This window comes from Agelaius phoeniceus, chromosome 9 (genome assembly GCF_051311805.1).
Source record: "Agelaius phoeniceus isolate bAgePho1 chromosome 9, bAgePho1.hap1, whole genome shotgun sequence".
Lineage (NCBI taxonomy): Eukaryota > Metazoa > Chordata > Aves > Passeriformes > Icteridae > Agelaius > Agelaius phoeniceus.
This window is the reverse complement of record NC_135273.1, coordinates 4425354-4442981: the sequence shown is the minus strand read 5'-3', so window position 1 is coordinate 4442981 and position 17628 is coordinate 4425354. Positions and strand designations below refer to the sequence as shown.

General features: G+C 42.6%; 1 protein-coding gene across 1 annotated transcript; it reads left to right on the top strand.

Moving 5' to 3' along the window:
• Positions 1–4384: 4384 nt before the first annotated feature.
• LOC143694811 (scavenger receptor cysteine-rich domain-containing protein DMBT1-like) lies at positions 4385–13246 on the top strand. Its single transcript, XM_077183559.1, has 11 exons — positions 4385–4574; positions 4982–5029; positions 5271–5591; positions 6058–6435; positions 7391–7705; positions 8978–9125; positions 9336–9538; positions 10164–10336; positions 10727–11115; positions 12151–12422; positions 13074–13246. The coding sequence occupies exons 1-11, from the start codon at positions 4385–4387 to the stop codon at positions 13244–13246; spliced, it is 2610 nt and encodes an 869-aa protein (XP_077039674.1).
• Positions 13247–17628: the final 4382 nt, after the last annotated feature.

Here is a 17628-nt window from a genome sequence, read left to right as displayed (position 1 = left end):
GATAAATTGAACATTTAGTCCTTCTCTGTTGCTGAAACTCCTTGATATCATCCATAAATTTTCTGTTCACAGTGTCTCAAAGCAGCTATGGCTGGACAATCTGGAGACCCCCAAGTCCATCTCCTTGCTCAAAGCAGGGTCAAAGAAAACAAGCTGATCAGGACTGTCCAGTTGGTGTGAATATCTTGAATAATATCTTGAGGAATCTATAAAATTGCTGGGCACCCTATTCCACTGCTTGTCCAGCCTCACAGTGGAATTCTCTTTCCTTATGTTGCATTTATTGTACCTCAGTTCATGCCCATTGCTTCCCAACCTGCCACCAGGCACCACTGAGACAAGTCTTGCTCATTTTTCATGAATCTTAAAGCAGGATTGACCTCATGAGCCCCTCCCAATGACAGTGTGTGATTACTCCACTGAGCACATGGCATTGTTTTTGCTCTTTTCAGGCAGTCAGGAGCAGTGGAGCTGTGAATAGCAATGTTCAGGCTTCCATTTCTTTATTAACATGTGAGTACAATCGGTTGTATTTACCATTGTCCTCCAGTTTGTTTGCTCTTCTCAGTAACAGCTTTAACAGCTTCTGATTCTGTTTCTGGACTCTGGCCTTTTGTCTTTCTTTCCTCAATTTGAGCACTGTGAACCTTTGCAGGAAGAGCACTCTTTATTCCCCTTGTTCTGGACCCAAGCTGTGCTTTTCTACACAAGGAGGGTTGGAGCACACCAGCAAGAATATTGAGTTATGTCCAACCACTCCAGTTTGGTTGTAGCTGGTCTGGTAGCCAAAATAAACAGAGAGATACAGCCTGGATGGGGTGTGATGAAAAGAATATCAGACCAACAAGTGGCCTGTTTCTAGATGAGCTCTATTTCTCCTCATCAGGTGAGCAGAAAGAGTAGGAATGCAATAAAACGACCCCAGCAGACAGGACTTGTCGTGCCCCCAAGTCATCCTAAACTCCGTTAAAACTTCACACAGACCAACCAAGGAAACCAGCTCAACAGGACTTTTGATTTCAGTTCACCCTTCTTGTCTTTTTTATAAACTGTGTGATTGAAGGGGTTGAAGGGAGTCCTGCTGGCAGACACATCTGAGGACCGCAGGTGCAGATTGAGGGAAGATCCTGGTAAAGCAGAGCAAGCTCAACAGAGGCCTGCAGGTGAGTTCCTCTTAGGGTATGTTAAAAAAATGGCATGAATTTACCTTTTATTCCTGACTTAATCCCATTTATGATGGGGTTTTTTATGTACAAACAGCAGGGAAACAAACCTACAGTTTCAAATGGAGAACTAAAATATAATCATTTTTGAGACCAGGACTCTCTGCTGAAGAATTTATCAGAAAATCTACTGTGAATTTGCTGCTTCATCCTGCAATACCTTATAGTCTGCATAATCAAGCAATTACCTATTAAGAATAAAATAATAAAACTGGGATGGTTGAGGCAAAGAAACACATATATTCACCAGTCTGGTTCCAAAGGTAGCTCTGGGCCAGCACATATGGTTAAAGATAATTTATAATAAAGGAATATCCTGGTTTTGGCTGGCAGAGAGTTACTTTTCTTCCCAGTAATACAAATTATCTAGGAAATGGAAACTTTACCACTCCTATATAATCCTTCTGCAAAGATCAGGTAATCATAAAAAATATTGCATAATAAATCAGACACAGCATGGGCCAGGCTGACCTTGGGAGCCCCGGTTTTTAGCAGTGCAGAGTATAAAATCTCAGTTTTACTGGGATCTCTTGACAAGATGGGTGCCAACAGGGACTTGCTGTGGTTATTCCTGATAAATGCAGCACTCCTGGATGCCATCTCACCTCATCTACACAAAAATTATTCTTCCCAAAAAGGTAGGAAAAAGGGTGTCTTGCTTTGCTGCTCTGGGTCTATACATGGCACTCACAGGCCAGTTTAATCAACCCTTTGGAAAGACTGGAAGACAGATTGAAATTAGATAACATCAGGTTGTCTTATTAAAAATACAAACCAATCAATGCCACAATTAAGTATTATTTTTGTTGAAGTGAATTTAGTGTGATGAAATTATCATTGTTTTGCAGTAGTGTCTTGCAGCTAAGTTTGAAAAGAAATTTAAAAAGAAATCTAACATGAAAAACTGAGAGACCTTGTTCTTATAAATCTATGGCTTCCATTATGGAATTATGAGGGATTATAGTTTCTTTGGCTGTAATGCATATCTGCTTTATAGTACTTCAAATTCCCCCTAGCAAATGCACACGGAACCACCCAATACTTATTTAGTGGGACATACTTATTTAGCTTTATATCATTTAATGGGAGTGCAACAGAAAGACACAGCTGCTGTACTGTAGGGTGTCAGGAAGCCCCAGGTGTGTGCATTTTCCTAACTTGGGACTTTCAGGAAGGTGGAATAAAAATCTGGAGACTGTAAAAATCCAGCCTGCATGTGTAAAAATACAAAACAGCACTGGGTTTCCTCAGAAACCAATATTTAGTATTGCCTAGGACTTTCTAAGTACTATCAGTATTTAAAAAAAAGCTAAAATAACAAAAACCCAACAAATTAATAAAAAAGGTATGACTCTCATTCCTCTTTCACAGAAGATATCTGAAGTCCTATGCTCCTGCTAAGAATTTCTTCTTAGACACCTCTTTGTTCACTGCTTTTTGCACCTATAAGTAAGAAAAAAACACTCATTATATTCATGGGAATATTGGTGATAGAGTGTGCATTGCTAATTTTGCCCACCGCTTTTCAAAAGACAGGTTGAAAATGCTTGAATTATACAAAGAGAAACAGAGAAATGAAAACTAATCCAAGGAAATCAGAATAAGAGACATTTAAAACAATGAAATTGTAGAACAAAGAAACCAAAAGGGTCTGATATCTGTCTCACTGTATAAAGTCACTTTCTATATATCTGGAAATTGCCAAGTACTTTGTGTGTGCTACTCAGATAAAAAAGGCCTGAGAAAGACACTGCACTTGTAAAATGCTGTATCAGATCGTTGAGCCTAACCAAGCAGGTCACTGATATCTTCTTGCATTAAAATCATGAATACATTTATGCAAGTTTTCTTTGTTCTTGTTTTGGGGATTTTTATGACTAATTTAATTTTACAGATAAACCTGTGTATACAAACAACTGAAAGTACTGTGGTTAGAAGCACAGATTTAAGGGAGTTCCAAAAATATTCTGTATTACTCATGACCAGGCACCTCTTCCTGTAAATTTTCAGTATTTCACTTTATTAGGTTATCAATAAGAGTTTAATGCTTGGTTTATTGATCTCCCAGCAAATTCTATCTATTCCTAGCAAATACAAATTAAGAATTGCAACTAAAAATTTAAAGTATTAGTCAAAAATCCAAATTATTCTCTTTAGTCTGGCCAGACATTAATCCAAACATGCATGTATGAAAAACAGGTTTGCTAGTTGGGAGATTTGCCTTCAGTTGTCCCTGTTTGCATCTTTTTATTAATTGAAAAGATAATTTTGTGAGGCTACCACACCCTTGTGGAATATGACATTACTAATTATCTCTTATTTCACAGAAACCAGATCTTTGCCCTGCATCCCAGAAGATGTAGGTCTCTAGGGAAAACAAACCTGATATGAATTTGTTTGTCAGATGTATTGTAAATTAAGTCCCTGAAAGCAGCCGTGTACAACAAGAATCTGAAAGTAATGCACCCATGGAGTCAAGAATTATGGAGTGATTTGGGCAATTACAAGGCAATTTTAATAATCTTCTGGCTTAAATCTCCCAAAAGAAGCAGAGACATTTTAAAACAGATGCTCAGAGCCATGTCTGACCTGGAAAGTGGCCAGTGAAGGGAAATCCACAACATCTCAGGGTGACCAAAAAAATTAAGTCTCGTTTTATAGGGAAAAAAAGTGTTTTGAATACGTGTCAAAAAATTCTTGGTTTCCTTACTCCTTCCTCGATAGATCAGCCTGGATATTGACACATTGCTCTCCATCTCCAACTTGACAGGGTTGGACCAACATCCCCACCACTGGGAGAATCTTGGTCATGATTCCTCACCCACCAGGGACTCACCTGCTTCATCTTCCATGTCTCCGTATGCCACAATCACTGATACATCCATGTTAATGCCTTCCATTCCTCCAGGTGGGTCTGAGTCTCTCTGAAATTTCTGGCCAGTGCTTTTGAGGAACCAGTAATTTCTGCAGAGTTTGGGGTTTGGTTACCTCCATGGGACAGCAGAGCCCAGGAAAAGCACATCTGAAGCCAAGGGTGGCACTCCTGGTGGCCTGAAACTTGCAGACCCATGCCAAGGTGCCAGCAAGGGAAGGTCTTTGCTGGCTGGAATTTGGTGTGTGCTGGCAATGAGAGCAGGGTTATGTTTCTGGTTGATCCCACCATGAAAAACCACCCTGCTGACACCCCCAAGCTCTCCATCTGCCATGGGACAGGGTGGCAGCACCATGCCCAGCACTGGGAGAAACCTGGCCACCCTACTTCATCCAACAGAGCCCTAATTGCTTCTTTCCTTTCCTCCCCTGCAGATGCCACCAATGCCACAGCCAGCCTCACTGTCTCTGCTCCGTCAGGTGAGTTCTGAGTTTCTGCTGGGTTTTCTGGCTGCTGCTTTCTGCAGAAACAATCAGAGTTTGGGGTTTAGTCTTCTCCAAGGCAGAGTAGAGCCTCGGAAAAGCACAGCAGAATGCAGCTGAGACTGGGAGTCGTGGTAGCTTGATCACAGAGCATTGCCCAGGCCCTGGCAAGGAAAGGCACCTGCTTGTGGTTTTTGCTGGCTGGAACTTGGTGTGTGTTGGGAATGAGTGTGGGATTATGTTTTTGGTTGATCCCACAATGAAGGACCACTGTGGTGACACCATCCAGCTCTCCATCTCCCATGTTCCACGGTGGCACCAACATCCCCAGTCTTGGGAGTAACCTGGCCATGCTCCTTCATCCACCAGGAGCTCACTTGCTACTTCCTCTTTCTTCCCTACAGATGCCACAGCCAAAGATCCACCCAAGTTCAAGTTGGCCACTCCTGCAGGTGAGTCTGACTTTGTCCACATTTTTCTGGTGATTTCTCATGTCTAAATAGTTACTGGGGCAGAGGTTTGTGTTTAGTCTTCTCCCTGAAAGGGGAGAACCCAGGAAAAGCAGTTTAACATAGCCAAGAGTGGGAGATGTGGTGGCCTGAAATTCATAGTCTGATATCAAGGCCCTGGCAAGAGGAGGTGCCTTTGTGCTAGAGGCTCTTCCCAAGTTTTCCACACCTCCTTCTTTCCCAGATGCCACCATCAGCCTGGTGAACGGCAGGAGCCGCTGCGAGGGTCGCGTGGAGATTTCCCACTCTGGGGGCCGGGGCACCGTCTGTGACGATGGCTGGGACCTGAGAGATGCCCAGGTGGTGTGCAGGCAGCTGGGATGTGGAGCTGCTGTTTCTGCAACATCAGGGGCCTCCTTTGGACAAGGCAGTGGCAGCATCTACCTGGACTATGTGAGCTGTGCAGGCTGGGAGTCATCCATCTTCCAGTGCAGCCACCGTGGCTGGGGCGTCCACACATGTGACCACAGAAAAGATGCTGGTGTTGTGTGCTCAGGTACCATTGGTTTGACTGGCTGCATGCTGGGACTCTTTCACAAAGTGTCCCCTCTTGGCTGGATATGTGTGTGTGTTGGGGATTATGTTTTTGGTTGGTCCCACCATGAGAGACCATTCTGCTGACATCCCAGGCTCTCCATTGCCCATGTGCCAAGCTGGCAGCAACGTGCCCAGCACTGGGAGAAGGGCAGGCATGGATCTTCATCCAACAGGCCTCACCTGTCTCTTTCCTTTCCTCCCCTACAGCTGCCACAAGCACAACTACAGACAGCCCCATCTCCATTCCTTCAGGTGGGTCTGAATTTCTCCTGGGTTTTCTGGCTGCTGCTTTCTACAGAAACAATTAACGTCTCAGAGTTTGTTGTCTGGTTTTCTCCCTGGGAGAGGAGATGCCAGGAAAAGCAGTTTAATACAGCCAAGACTGGGAGATATGGTGGCCTGAAATTCATAGAGTGATTTCTCTCTGGCAAGAGAAAATGCCTTTGTGCTAAAATCTCTTCCCACATCTTCCACACCTCCTTCTTTCCCAGATGCCACCATCAGCCTGGTGAACGGCAGGAGCCGCTGCGAGGGTCGCGTGGAGATTTCCCACTCTGGGGGCCGGGGCACCATCTGTGACGATGGCTGGGACCTGAGAGATGCCCAGGTGGTGTGCAGGCAGCTGGGATGTGGAGCTGCTGTTTCTGCAACATCAGGGGCCTCCTTTGGACAAGGCAGTGGCAGCATCTACCTGGATGATGTGAACTGCACAGGATGGGAGTTGTCTCTTTTCCAGTGTAGCCACCGTGGCTGGGGTGTCCACAACTGTGGCCACCGTGAAGATGCTGGTGTTGTGTGCTCAGGTACCACTGGTTTCACTTCTTGCATACTGTGACTTTTTTCAGAAGGTGGTCTTAGTTGGAATTAGATGATTTGTTTGGGATGAGTGCAGGGTCATGTTTTTGGTTGATCTGACCATGAGAGACCATTCTGCTGACACCCCCAGGCTCTCCATTGCCCATGTGCCAAGCTGGCAGCAATGTGCCCAGCACTGGGAGAAAGTCAAGCACAAACCTTCATCCAACAGGCCTCACCTGCCTCTTTCCTTTCCTCCCCTACAGCTGCCACAAGCACAGGCACAACCACTCCCAGCACCACCTTCCCTGCTCCTACAGTGGGTCTGAATTTCTCCTGGGTTTTCTGGCTGCTCTTTTTTGCAGAAAGAATTAGTGCCTCAGAGTTTGGGGTTTAGTTTTCTCCTGGGAGAGGAGAAGCCAGGAAAAGCAGTTAACCCAGCCAACACTAGGAGTTGTGGTGGCCTGAAACTCATGGACTGATTCCAAGGCCCTGATGTGATCTTGGTTTTTATCTTTTTTTCCTTTATATATTCTCTGTGTCCTTTACACACGTATTTGTAGCTGTGTAGCTTCTTATTGTAACTTAGCACCAGCATTTTCCTAGGCAGGAAGTCAAAACCCATTCCAGGATCCCCATGCTATCATGGTTCTTCCTGGCTAACAAGGCCAAAAAATGGCTCTTCAGACACATTTTCATCAACAAAGTATAGTCCCATCTGAAGGCAAAGAGAACTTTGAAGGGACTTGGACAGGGGGGAGTTGCATCACCATTTGTGGACATTTTGTGGCTTCTGTGGATATTTTTCCATATCTTCCCTGGAGGCCTCCAACAAAGATCCACTTTTATATTACTTCCTATACAAAAATTATCCCCAAAACTGTGTTGTTTCATTTCTAGGTTGACAAAGGCATCACCCTGGCAAGAGGAGGTGCCTTTGTGCTAGAGGATCTGTATCTCCTTCTTTCCCAGATGCCTCCACCATCAGCCTGGTGAACGGCAGGAGCCGCTGCGAGGGTCGCGTGGAGATTTCCCACTCTGGGGGCCGGGGCACCGTCTGTGATGATGGCTGGGACCTGAGAGATGCCCAGGTGGTGTGCAGGCAGCTGGGATGTGGAGCTGCTGTTTCTGCAACATCAGGGGCCTCCTTTGGGCAAGGCAGTGGCAGCATCTACCTGGATGATGTGAACTGCACAGGGTTGGAGTCGTCCCTCTTAAAGTGCGGCCACAACGGCTGGGGTGTCCACAAGTGTGGCCACAATGAAGATGCTGGTGTTGTGTGCTCAGGTACCACTGGTCTGACTGCCTGCATGCTGGCATACTTTCACAAAGTATCCCCTCTTGGCTGGGGATATGTGTGGGATTGTGTTTTTGGTTGGTCCCACCATGAGAGACCATTCTGCTGACATCCCCAGGCTCTCCATTGCCCATGTGCCAAGCTGGCAGCAACATGCCCAGCACTGGGAGAAGGGCAGGCATGGATCTTCATCCAACAGAACTCACCTGCCTCTTTCCTTTCCTCCCCTACAGATGCTGGAAACATAACTACACCCAGCCCCACCATCTCTGCTTCTTCAGGTGGGTCTGAATGTCTCCTGGGTTTTCTGGCTGCTGATTTCTGCAGAAACAATTAGTGCCTCAGAGTTTGGGGTTTAGTCTCCTCTCAGGGAGAGCAGCACCTGGGAAAAGCACAGCAGCTGAGACTGAAGTCATGGGGCCCTGAAATTCATAGAGCATTGTCAAGGCTCTCTCAAGAGAAGATTCCTGCTTTTGGTCTGTTTTCACTGGACTTTAAATGTACGTTTGGGATGAGTGCAGGATTTTGGTTTTGGTTGATTCACCATGGGAAAGCATTCTGCTGTGACCCCCATGCTCTCCATTGCCCAGTGTCAGGGTGACACCAACAACCCCAGGGGTGGTAGAAAACCTTGCCCTGCTCCCTCATCCTCCAGTGCCTCACCTGCTTCCTTTTCTTTGTCTCATACAGCTGCCACAAGCACAGCCCTTGTTACAAATCCTCCAGGTTTGTATTTTTATTTGTTTTTTCCCATTTCTCCAATCCATTTTCTCCAATCCATTACTCTTGAAGTGTCATAATTACTGTTTTGCAGGTGTGAGCTGTTTCATTTGCACACTATAATACATTGGGAAAAATCCTTTCTGGTTTTAATTCTTTATATGCTATTCATTAATCTTTTGGCTATTCATAAATCTTCTGTGTTTGAGTGATTCTATGGCTGGGGGTGGATTTCAGAGTATGTGGATTACATGGGACATTTTCTTTTGTTCATTCTCTGATTTTATTTCATCTTTTACTTTATTTCATACCCATGTGCCTGAAGCCTACAGAGTTGCTAACTCCAAGCACAGGTCACAATTCTCTGAAGAGTTCATCACTCTTGTAGCCTAACTGAGAGGAGCACAATCATTATGTTTCTTTTGAGATTTAGATTTGTGTTGCCATGGTTTCTGTATATAGAACATATTTTTATTTGATCTGAAGGAAATCTAAATTAATCACTTTTATCCCTTAATTTCTTTTTTTCCTTTCCTTTTCAGGTCAAAAAATTATTTGTGGTGATATACTTTTTAAGTCCTCTGGAACATTTCAGAGTCCTTCTTTGAACCCTTCAGATAAAGCAGATTGTTTGTGGCAAATACATGTAACAAACAATTTCCTCATCATGCTCACATTTGATAACATTCAGTAAGTAAACCACTTAATGTTTGGGCAATTAAAAAAATTCCAAATCTCAACTGCATCCACAGTTCCTGGGCACATTTCCCATCCTATAAGTGAATGATAAATACACATGAGAAATGTGTGAGTGCAGAATCCTATTATAATGTTTGTTCAGCATTTAAACCCCAAAGTTCAGCAAATGCATTTTTTAATGTATTCTCATTTCTTCCTCAGGTTGCAAGGTGGATGCCAAAATGACTATATTGAGATCTATGATGGGCCACCCAAATCTTCTCCTCTACTTGGAAGGATTTGTTCTAGTTCTCATCTCACATACACCTCATCTTCAAACTTCATGTCTGTGAGATTTTACTCCAGATATTCCAGTGGAAGTTTTAAGGCTCAGTATCAGTCCCTTCCAGCAGACCAGAACACCAGTAAATTTCCATTCTATTTGTAGTTCTGTTCTCTTAGTAGTGTTTTCTTTGCTCAAAAGCTTTTATACATAAGTATTTGTTAATGTTGTTGAAGGAATCTCACAGAGATGATATTCCTGTTTGAGTTTTGTGACTGATTATTGATTACTCACTTTGAGAAAATAACTACATTTTCTTCTTTCAAAATATTCCATTTACTTGCCTTTAGATGTTTTCTGTTATTTTCTAAACTTATATTCTTTGTACCACATCATAATTCATATGTATTTTTGTATCTTTCTGGACAAACTTTCACAGAGTCATAGAAATGTTGGTTAGAAGGGACTTTTGGATTCTATTCAAAACAGAGCTACTGCCAACACCAGGTCAGATCCATTAAGAACTGGTCTGGCTGAGTGTCTAGAAATATTCAAAGGATGAAATATTGAAAGCTACTACTTTGGGTGACCTGTTCCATTACTGTCCTATTGCTTACTCATATCAAAATCTCAGTGTAAAAATAAGTGGTTTAGCTTATGAATTCTCTTCTCTAAATGGCAGCAGTGATTGCATTTGTTGGACTTGCGATATGAAAACATTATCAAGTACCCAAAATCACTAATAATTCATATATTTTTTTCCCCAGCCCTTCTGTGCTTGCCAACCTACATGTATGCAGTGGTAGACAGACATTATCTCCAGTCCCAGGGCTACTCAGTGGGGAGCATCAGCCTGGCAGACCCTCAGTGTAGACCAAAAATTACATCAACTGAGGTTATATTCAACATTTCATACAGCAACTGTGGTACAAGTAGACAGGTTGGTGTCAAGATATTTGGGACAGCTCTGGGCATGTGAATTTAATAGACATTTAGAAAATTGTCATGGATTGCAAAGGGTGTTGTAGGCCACAGGCATGCAAAACACAGAAAAGGAGCATGTGTTTCTGAAGGCTGAATTTGGTTAAATATTTATACTTCTCCTTCCCAGGGTACCTACACCCTTCCCTGTACCTATTTCAGAATGATGTTCTAGAGAACAAAAACAGAGGGGAGAGTTAAGTGAGCAATCCCATCGTGGATGCTTGGGATTTTTCAGTGTGACAGGTCCTTTCTGACTGCCAGGACCTGGCACATACAGAAGTTCATAATGCTCACAGTGAACATGACCCCATGTGGTAATTTAACACTCATTTAACGTGTCAAACAGGGCAACAACGAAACGATCACCTACTCCAACGTGATTAAAGTGCCTGCTCCTGGCCAAGTCATCAAGAGGCAAAAGGACCTTCACTTGCACATCAGCTGCAAAATGCTGCAGAACACCTGGGTTCAGGTCATGTACATTGCTGATGATGTCATTGATGTCAACAAAACCCAGTATGGCAGATACGAAGTGAGCCTGACGTTCTACAACTCCTCATCTTTCCAGTGGCCAGTGCATGACTTCCCTTACTATGTTGAAATGAATCAGAATTTGTTCCTCCAAGCTTCTCTTCACAGCTCTGACCAAAATCTGACTGTGTTTGTGGACACCTGTGTGGCATCACCTAATTCTAGTGATTTTAGGACACTGGTCTATGAATTGAGCAAGAGTGGGTAAGAACTTTGTACAAAATTACTTTAAAATCGTCTCTATGTGTTGTTCTAAAAGAACTTAATTTGTGAAATGAGGTGATTTAGGACCAGTGTACGTTGGTTGCAATTCTCAGGGCAAATGTTCTTCTAAGAACAACTTTTTGGCAAAGCCTGAGTAAAATTCAGAATGGTGACCAAATGTCATTCAGAAGTTGCAGTCAAGCACTGAGAGTTCACCCAAGGAGGCAGTGAGGAAATTGAGGTCTGACTTTGTTTCTAAAATAGTTGTATGAAAAGGAGGGGTGTCCATGGCTATACATTTCTGTACATCATGAGTTTTACAGCATCATAACTGGAGTACAAAACTGTCTACTCAAAAAGAGAAATTCCTTAAGCCTTTTCTTACTATTCTAGAAACCTAAACCACTTTGCCTAAATTCGTACCAAAGTACATTGGAGCACTAAAGAGAATGTTTATTAAAAATAAAAAAAAGTATATTAAAATTAGTTTTATGCTTCCAGAGAAGAAAGGAGAACTTTCTCTTTCTGCAACAACTTTCAAGGGCCTCTTTTCATACAGTTAATCCTCTTTGCAAATGCATAACAGGCTCTCACCTGAAACACAGAAACCAGCAGAACCATTTTTCAGCTATTCATGTTTACACAGAACTTGTTAAGCTATGAAATTTCTGTGCTGTGCACATTTAAGTAGTTTCTCTTCTTTCTAAAAGCACTTTTTTTTTTTAAGCCTTTTGATTTCTCTTTTACTTCCTGGTTTTATACTTAACCTTGAAACTCATTGCAAAGAGAAGGTGCTTCTGCTCATGAGAAGCTGGGAGTTCATAGCTAATCTTGTTGATTTTATGTTGATTTTATGTCCTGATGTTGGTTTTATGCCCTCCCAGGTGTGCTAGTGACCCTAGCTACGCTCTCTTCCCCTCGCCATGCTGCGACATTGCTCAGTTTGGGTTTAACGCAAAGAGAGGGTGCAATAGTGCTTCTGCTCATGACAAGCTGTGAGTTAATAGCTAATCTGTTGCTTTCATGTCCTTCCAGGTGTGCTAGTGACCCTACCTACGCTCTCTTCCCCTCGCCACGGAGCGACATCGCTCGGTTTGGGTTTAACGCCTTCTCGTTCGTGAACCGATTCCCGTCGGTGTTCCTGCGCTGCGAGCTGCTGGTGTGCAGGTACCACGACTTCCCCTCCCGCTGCTACCAAGGCTGTGTTAGCAGGTTCAGGAGGAATGCAGATTCTTCCCACGAGCAAGTGAATGTTGTTGTTGGACCCGTGCAGCTTCGGGAAGCTCACGCTGAGAGCAGGAACATTGGTAAGTTTAAATATCTTGAATAACGTAAGACTCTGTGTGTTACTGTCTGTTTGCATTTCAGTTCAGACAGGAAATGCAGCTCTGAAATGTGATTTTGCTGGTTTATTTACAATTTGGCTATAATTCTTATGGGGGTTTATTATTTTTTATTTATATAAAATAGTTCTATTAGATTTACAAGCTCTTTCTATCAGAGTTTAGATCCATTCTTTGTTCTGCACCTATCAAATGGCAATTGATTAAGTTCTATGGGAAGAGGGATGAGATGTAACTAATCTGATTTATATTAATTTTCCAAAGCTTTCTGCACCTAATTTGCATGTCTGTTATTTATTTGCAATCAGTGTCTAAGTCCTCTTGGAAATGCTGTTTCTCAGTGTCCTGTAGCTGCTGTTTCCACTACCAGAAAGCAACATCTTAAGGTCTTTAAGTGCAATCATTACAGACTCCCAGTTTCTCTAATTTCTTGCCACAATCTTTACTTGTTTTGTATGGACACAGAATAATTTGTGAAATAATGTGCAGTTTTCCGATCAGATCAAGATTAGAGCTTTTTAACTCAAATTCTCTTTGCCTAATTATCTTTGCAATTAACTAGCTCAGGGAAAAAAACCAAAACAGCAAGTTTCTCTCTGACTCTTTTATGCACAGGGCTGGCCTCTGCCATCCAGGCAAAAGGGGAGACTCTGAGCTCAGAGCCTGCTGCCAGCTCCCACATTCCTCTGGCTGTGACCACCATGGTGCTGGTAGCTGCTGCTCTCACAGTGGGAGGGTTTCTTTGGAAGAGGAGACTGCAGGAGGCCATCCCATACCAGAAACTTTGAGAGGCAGCTCCAGTTGGAAACCTCCATGGAAGGACGCTTTCACCAGCCACCTGCTTCGTTGTTTGGGTTTGCAATCAGTGTGAAGGGCAGCTCTTACTTGGCTATTCCACCATCCAGACCATGTTTGAAGAAACAAGATTACACCTGATGTTACCATGAACTGAATTTATAAAGCAACCTGATTTTAAAACCTGAGGTGTAAAGAAGGATTGATTCTTTCATCCCAGCATCCAAACAAGCACCTTCAGTGCTGGAGGTTTCAAAGCTTTTCTGTTGAATTCCTCATTGAGTGTCTGTCTGAGAAGACTGAAATAGGTGACTTGAGAAACAAGAACTGATTTATTTGGCCCTTGCTGATATGCAGATGAAACACCTGTGTAGCACCACAGATACACTGGGAAATAGTACAAAAAAAATGTTTATTTGCAGTAAAAAAATCTCAATAATGATCCATAAGCAAATTTACTCAGGGACTGCGTGTGAGGAATTATTGCTGTACATCATTCCTGACTTTGGGAGATTGGTTCTTCCCAACTCCATATTTCTCTGAATAAATGTAGGCTATTTATACCATTTTATATGGAGGATGAATATAATCCTGCTGCTTAAATGTGTAATTAAAAACAACAGGAAAGAAAATGGTTTTTTGAGCAATACCGGGTTTTTTTGTGTACTTGCAAACATCCCACTTGTATGTGTGAACTCATGGCTAACACACTGCTGGGTGTGAGAACGTGGCTTCTGACAAAGTGACTTTGCCAAGCAATGATTCCTGCTCTTGCTGTCACACATTTCTACACCTGGAATGGGTGGGAAGGAGAAAATGTAGATAAGTTCCCATAAGGAAGCGTGATCTCTCTCCTACCCCATGTGAAAACAAAATAAAAAAAAAAAAAACAATAAAAAAGGAAGAATTTATTTGGAAGAAGCTGCTTAATACAGGTGGAAAGGTCACTGGTATTGATTGAGAAATGCCCTTCTTGAGACATTCCTGTTTTCCAGCCAGCTGTGAAAGTGGCAAGTTCATTTGGAACTGAGCAGTGTCAGATGTGCAAGATGAGCCAAAGTGGTGACGTGTGAGGAAGGTGAGCTGTGCTCTTGGGTGACATCCTGACCTGACCAGGAGGATGAGGGCAGCTCTGACAGGAACCAGCCCCACACCCTGTACCATTTGTTCCTCCAAGCTGCCTTCTCCTCATGGTTCCAGGCAGGGCTCTCACCACCTCTCCGTGATGTAAAGAAGGGATCACACACAGGTAGGGGCTGGCACTGCACACAGAAAGTGAGAGGTTTTTTTCCATGCTTGAGGAACAAGGATTTAGGGTCCTCCTCCCCACTCTGCCTGCAGCCACCTTTGGAGGGCAGAGCACCTCAGAAGGCTGAGCTGCCTTCACCTGCTCTCTGGACCAGAGACTGTCTGGGCTCACAGGAATGCAGCCATCTGCTCAGCACAGCAGGGACTCTCCTGGACCTGGGCTTTCCTAATTCTGTAGAACAGAACCTTCCCCTGTGCTCTTCCCAGACCTGCTGTATTCCCCTTTCCCTGTCCCTGCAGCTGTGCTGTTGCTACCACACCATCTGGCAGGGTACATCTTGATGGTGGTTTTTACACTTCTATTCTCTCAATATTATTTTCACAGACAAGCAGAAAGACCCCAGGCCTAGATCCTGGTGTCCCAATCTTCACCATCTCTGTGCTGTTCAGAGCTGAGTTTTCCCATAGCATATCTGTGCCAGGGCTCCCAGATGGAGAAATACCAAGGCTGGATAAAATACAAGGTAGAATTACCAAGTTCACCAGTTTTCATATTAAATATTGCTGCAGAAAGTGTTCCCAAACTGCTCAGGTGGTAGATGTTTCAGATTCCTCCTCATTTCTTGCTATCTCTCTTGGTCCACAAGCATTATAGAAATGCAGGATTCAAGAAAACTGGGTTTGATGATGAGGAAAGGGTCATGAGATTGGGAAATGATCTCTCTGCCACAAACCTTCCTGCCTGGATTCAGACTATCACTCCTTTGTGGAGAAGGCTTTGGATATCCTTTTTCCAGTGCAGATAATTTCCTATATTCATGGGTGAAAGCTGAATAATCTTGTTTGTCCTTCCACTGGTTCCCGTTTTTACCTTTAAAAACCCAGTATGTTTGCAAAGTGCCCTCACAACTGTCAGCAGAAGAAATGGTGTTTTCAAGACTCAGTGTAGAGCACACTCAGAGTGATGTGCTGGGAAATACCTCAAGCTGCCAGAAGAAGACCTTGAGAACAAAAATGTGTTATTGCAAGAGATTTATCTAGCCAGGGGGAATGGTGAAATACTGTATGGTATTTGCACTCACTAACTAAGGTTAATTAAAACAAATTATTTATCCATTTCCATTGTGCAGAGATTGTCTGATAATAAAGATCTCTAGAAATATCTTGATTTTTGAAATGACTAATTTATTTATGAAGAAGGTAGTGAAGAACTAATCAAACAACCAATATTGATCTTTTACCTGGGCAGCTTAAGACTTTTTTTTGGCACTTGAACCACCTGGGAATTCCTTTTGTGTTCCCCTTCCTCCTTATCCTTTTTCAGTTATTACAAGGGTTTGGAGAAGAACTGTGACCCATCACTCATTCTTGTTTCACTGATTGCAGTGTTTGATTGGCCACTCAAATAAACTGGATTTTTCATTCTTGTCAGGGTGTCAAAACCAGAATATGAATAGTGAATACCAGGTGTTGTGTACATATCCTCATTCATGTGCAAATGTGGTTGTTTGGATAAAGAAGAAACATATTTACCATTCTGAATGTTCACTTTCAAGGCTTCCAAAGTTATCTTTGGCCTCTTATATTTTTCACTTCCTTCTTCCATTCCAATGATATTGGCCTGTGTGGAAAGATGTTTTAGATCATTCTCTTTTCCCCCTGGGCTTTGGTCTTCCTGCTTGATGGCTGTCCCTGGAGGCAATGAATTCATATGTGGCAACAATTTTAACTGGTGATAATTCCATGCAAGACATGATGGCTGTGGAGGTAGGGATGAGATGGAGAACAGTGTTCTGACTCTTCAGTGTTAGGACGATCATCAGATTTTCTTGTTAAATTGTTAGAAACACAGAAACAGAGGAAAATAACCACTCTGGCAAGAGAGTTATGAATGAGAATTAATATTGTAGAAAAACCTTGGATTCATTCTTCAAAGAATGATGCAACTGTTATTGTCACTGTGTAAAATTAAACAAGGAATATATTAAGACATTTTCTTTATCTGAAGAAATCAGGACTTTTTTCCTCCAATTTGTTGGTTCAAAGGATCAAATGAAATTTTAGAACAAAATTAGTTTCAATCTATGTAATTTCCTTCACTATGCATGAAATCCACTGATTTTTTTCCACAGTGTTTGCACAAAAAGTTATCAGTTGACCCTGATTCTCTGACATTTCCTTGCAATCTGTCTGACAGTGAGTTTTTTGGAATTTTGGCTTGTATTTTAACATGCCCCAAAAATAATTGGTTTGTACTGGGGCTGGAGCTGTTGGCTTCAGCTGCAAGGTTCTTCAGAGACCCCCCAGTTATACTTAAACAGGGCCACCGGGTCTGATCTTATTTTATTTAAAGTCTGCTGAAGCTTGAGGACATTTATGGCTCCCCAAGAAGACCTGCCACATCAGCTGGCAAAGGCCTCTTGCTATTTTGCTGCAAGAAACCCATTTAAGTTTCAAGATTCTACTACCAACCCAAGACCTGACCAGGAACCTCCTCATGAAAGAAAAATGCTGAGATGCATCAGCCAGAACTGAAAGGTATCTTTGGACATGAGCTCTCTTTTTTTTTGGTACAATGAGATGATTGTGAAACCTATGGTAGCATAAATACTTCCTTCCAGGCAATGGAAAATGTTACTCTTGAGATATTGTCTTTTTGCAAAACCCAGGAAGTTACAAAATATTAAATAACAAATCAAACACATGTTTGTTTCAGATTAGAGGGCTGTGGTTGTTTTATTGTTCTTCTGAAGAAAAAGAGACCTGGAGAGCCACTCCCCTTCAGAAATACAGAGTATATATTGTGAGGTCCTCTTTACCAACAGCACCTGGTGAGATGGGTACCCCCATGATTTTGACATGGCTTCTCTTGCTGGGTCCAGCAGTTCTGGAGGCCAAAACAGGTAAAAGACTTAAGACTTGTTCCAGGGCACATAAAAAAAATTATAAAGACTTCTTGGAGTCCTCTTGGTTGGTTTCAAGAGCAGAAATTAAATTCAGGCTGGTATTGGTTTGGGCAAAAGATTGGGAATTGGATGAAAGAGCAGAGTTTTGTTCTACTAAAATGATGAACTAATCATCAGAGTGGATGATAAAGATGATTGGAACCATTTTGTGGAGTTCATTT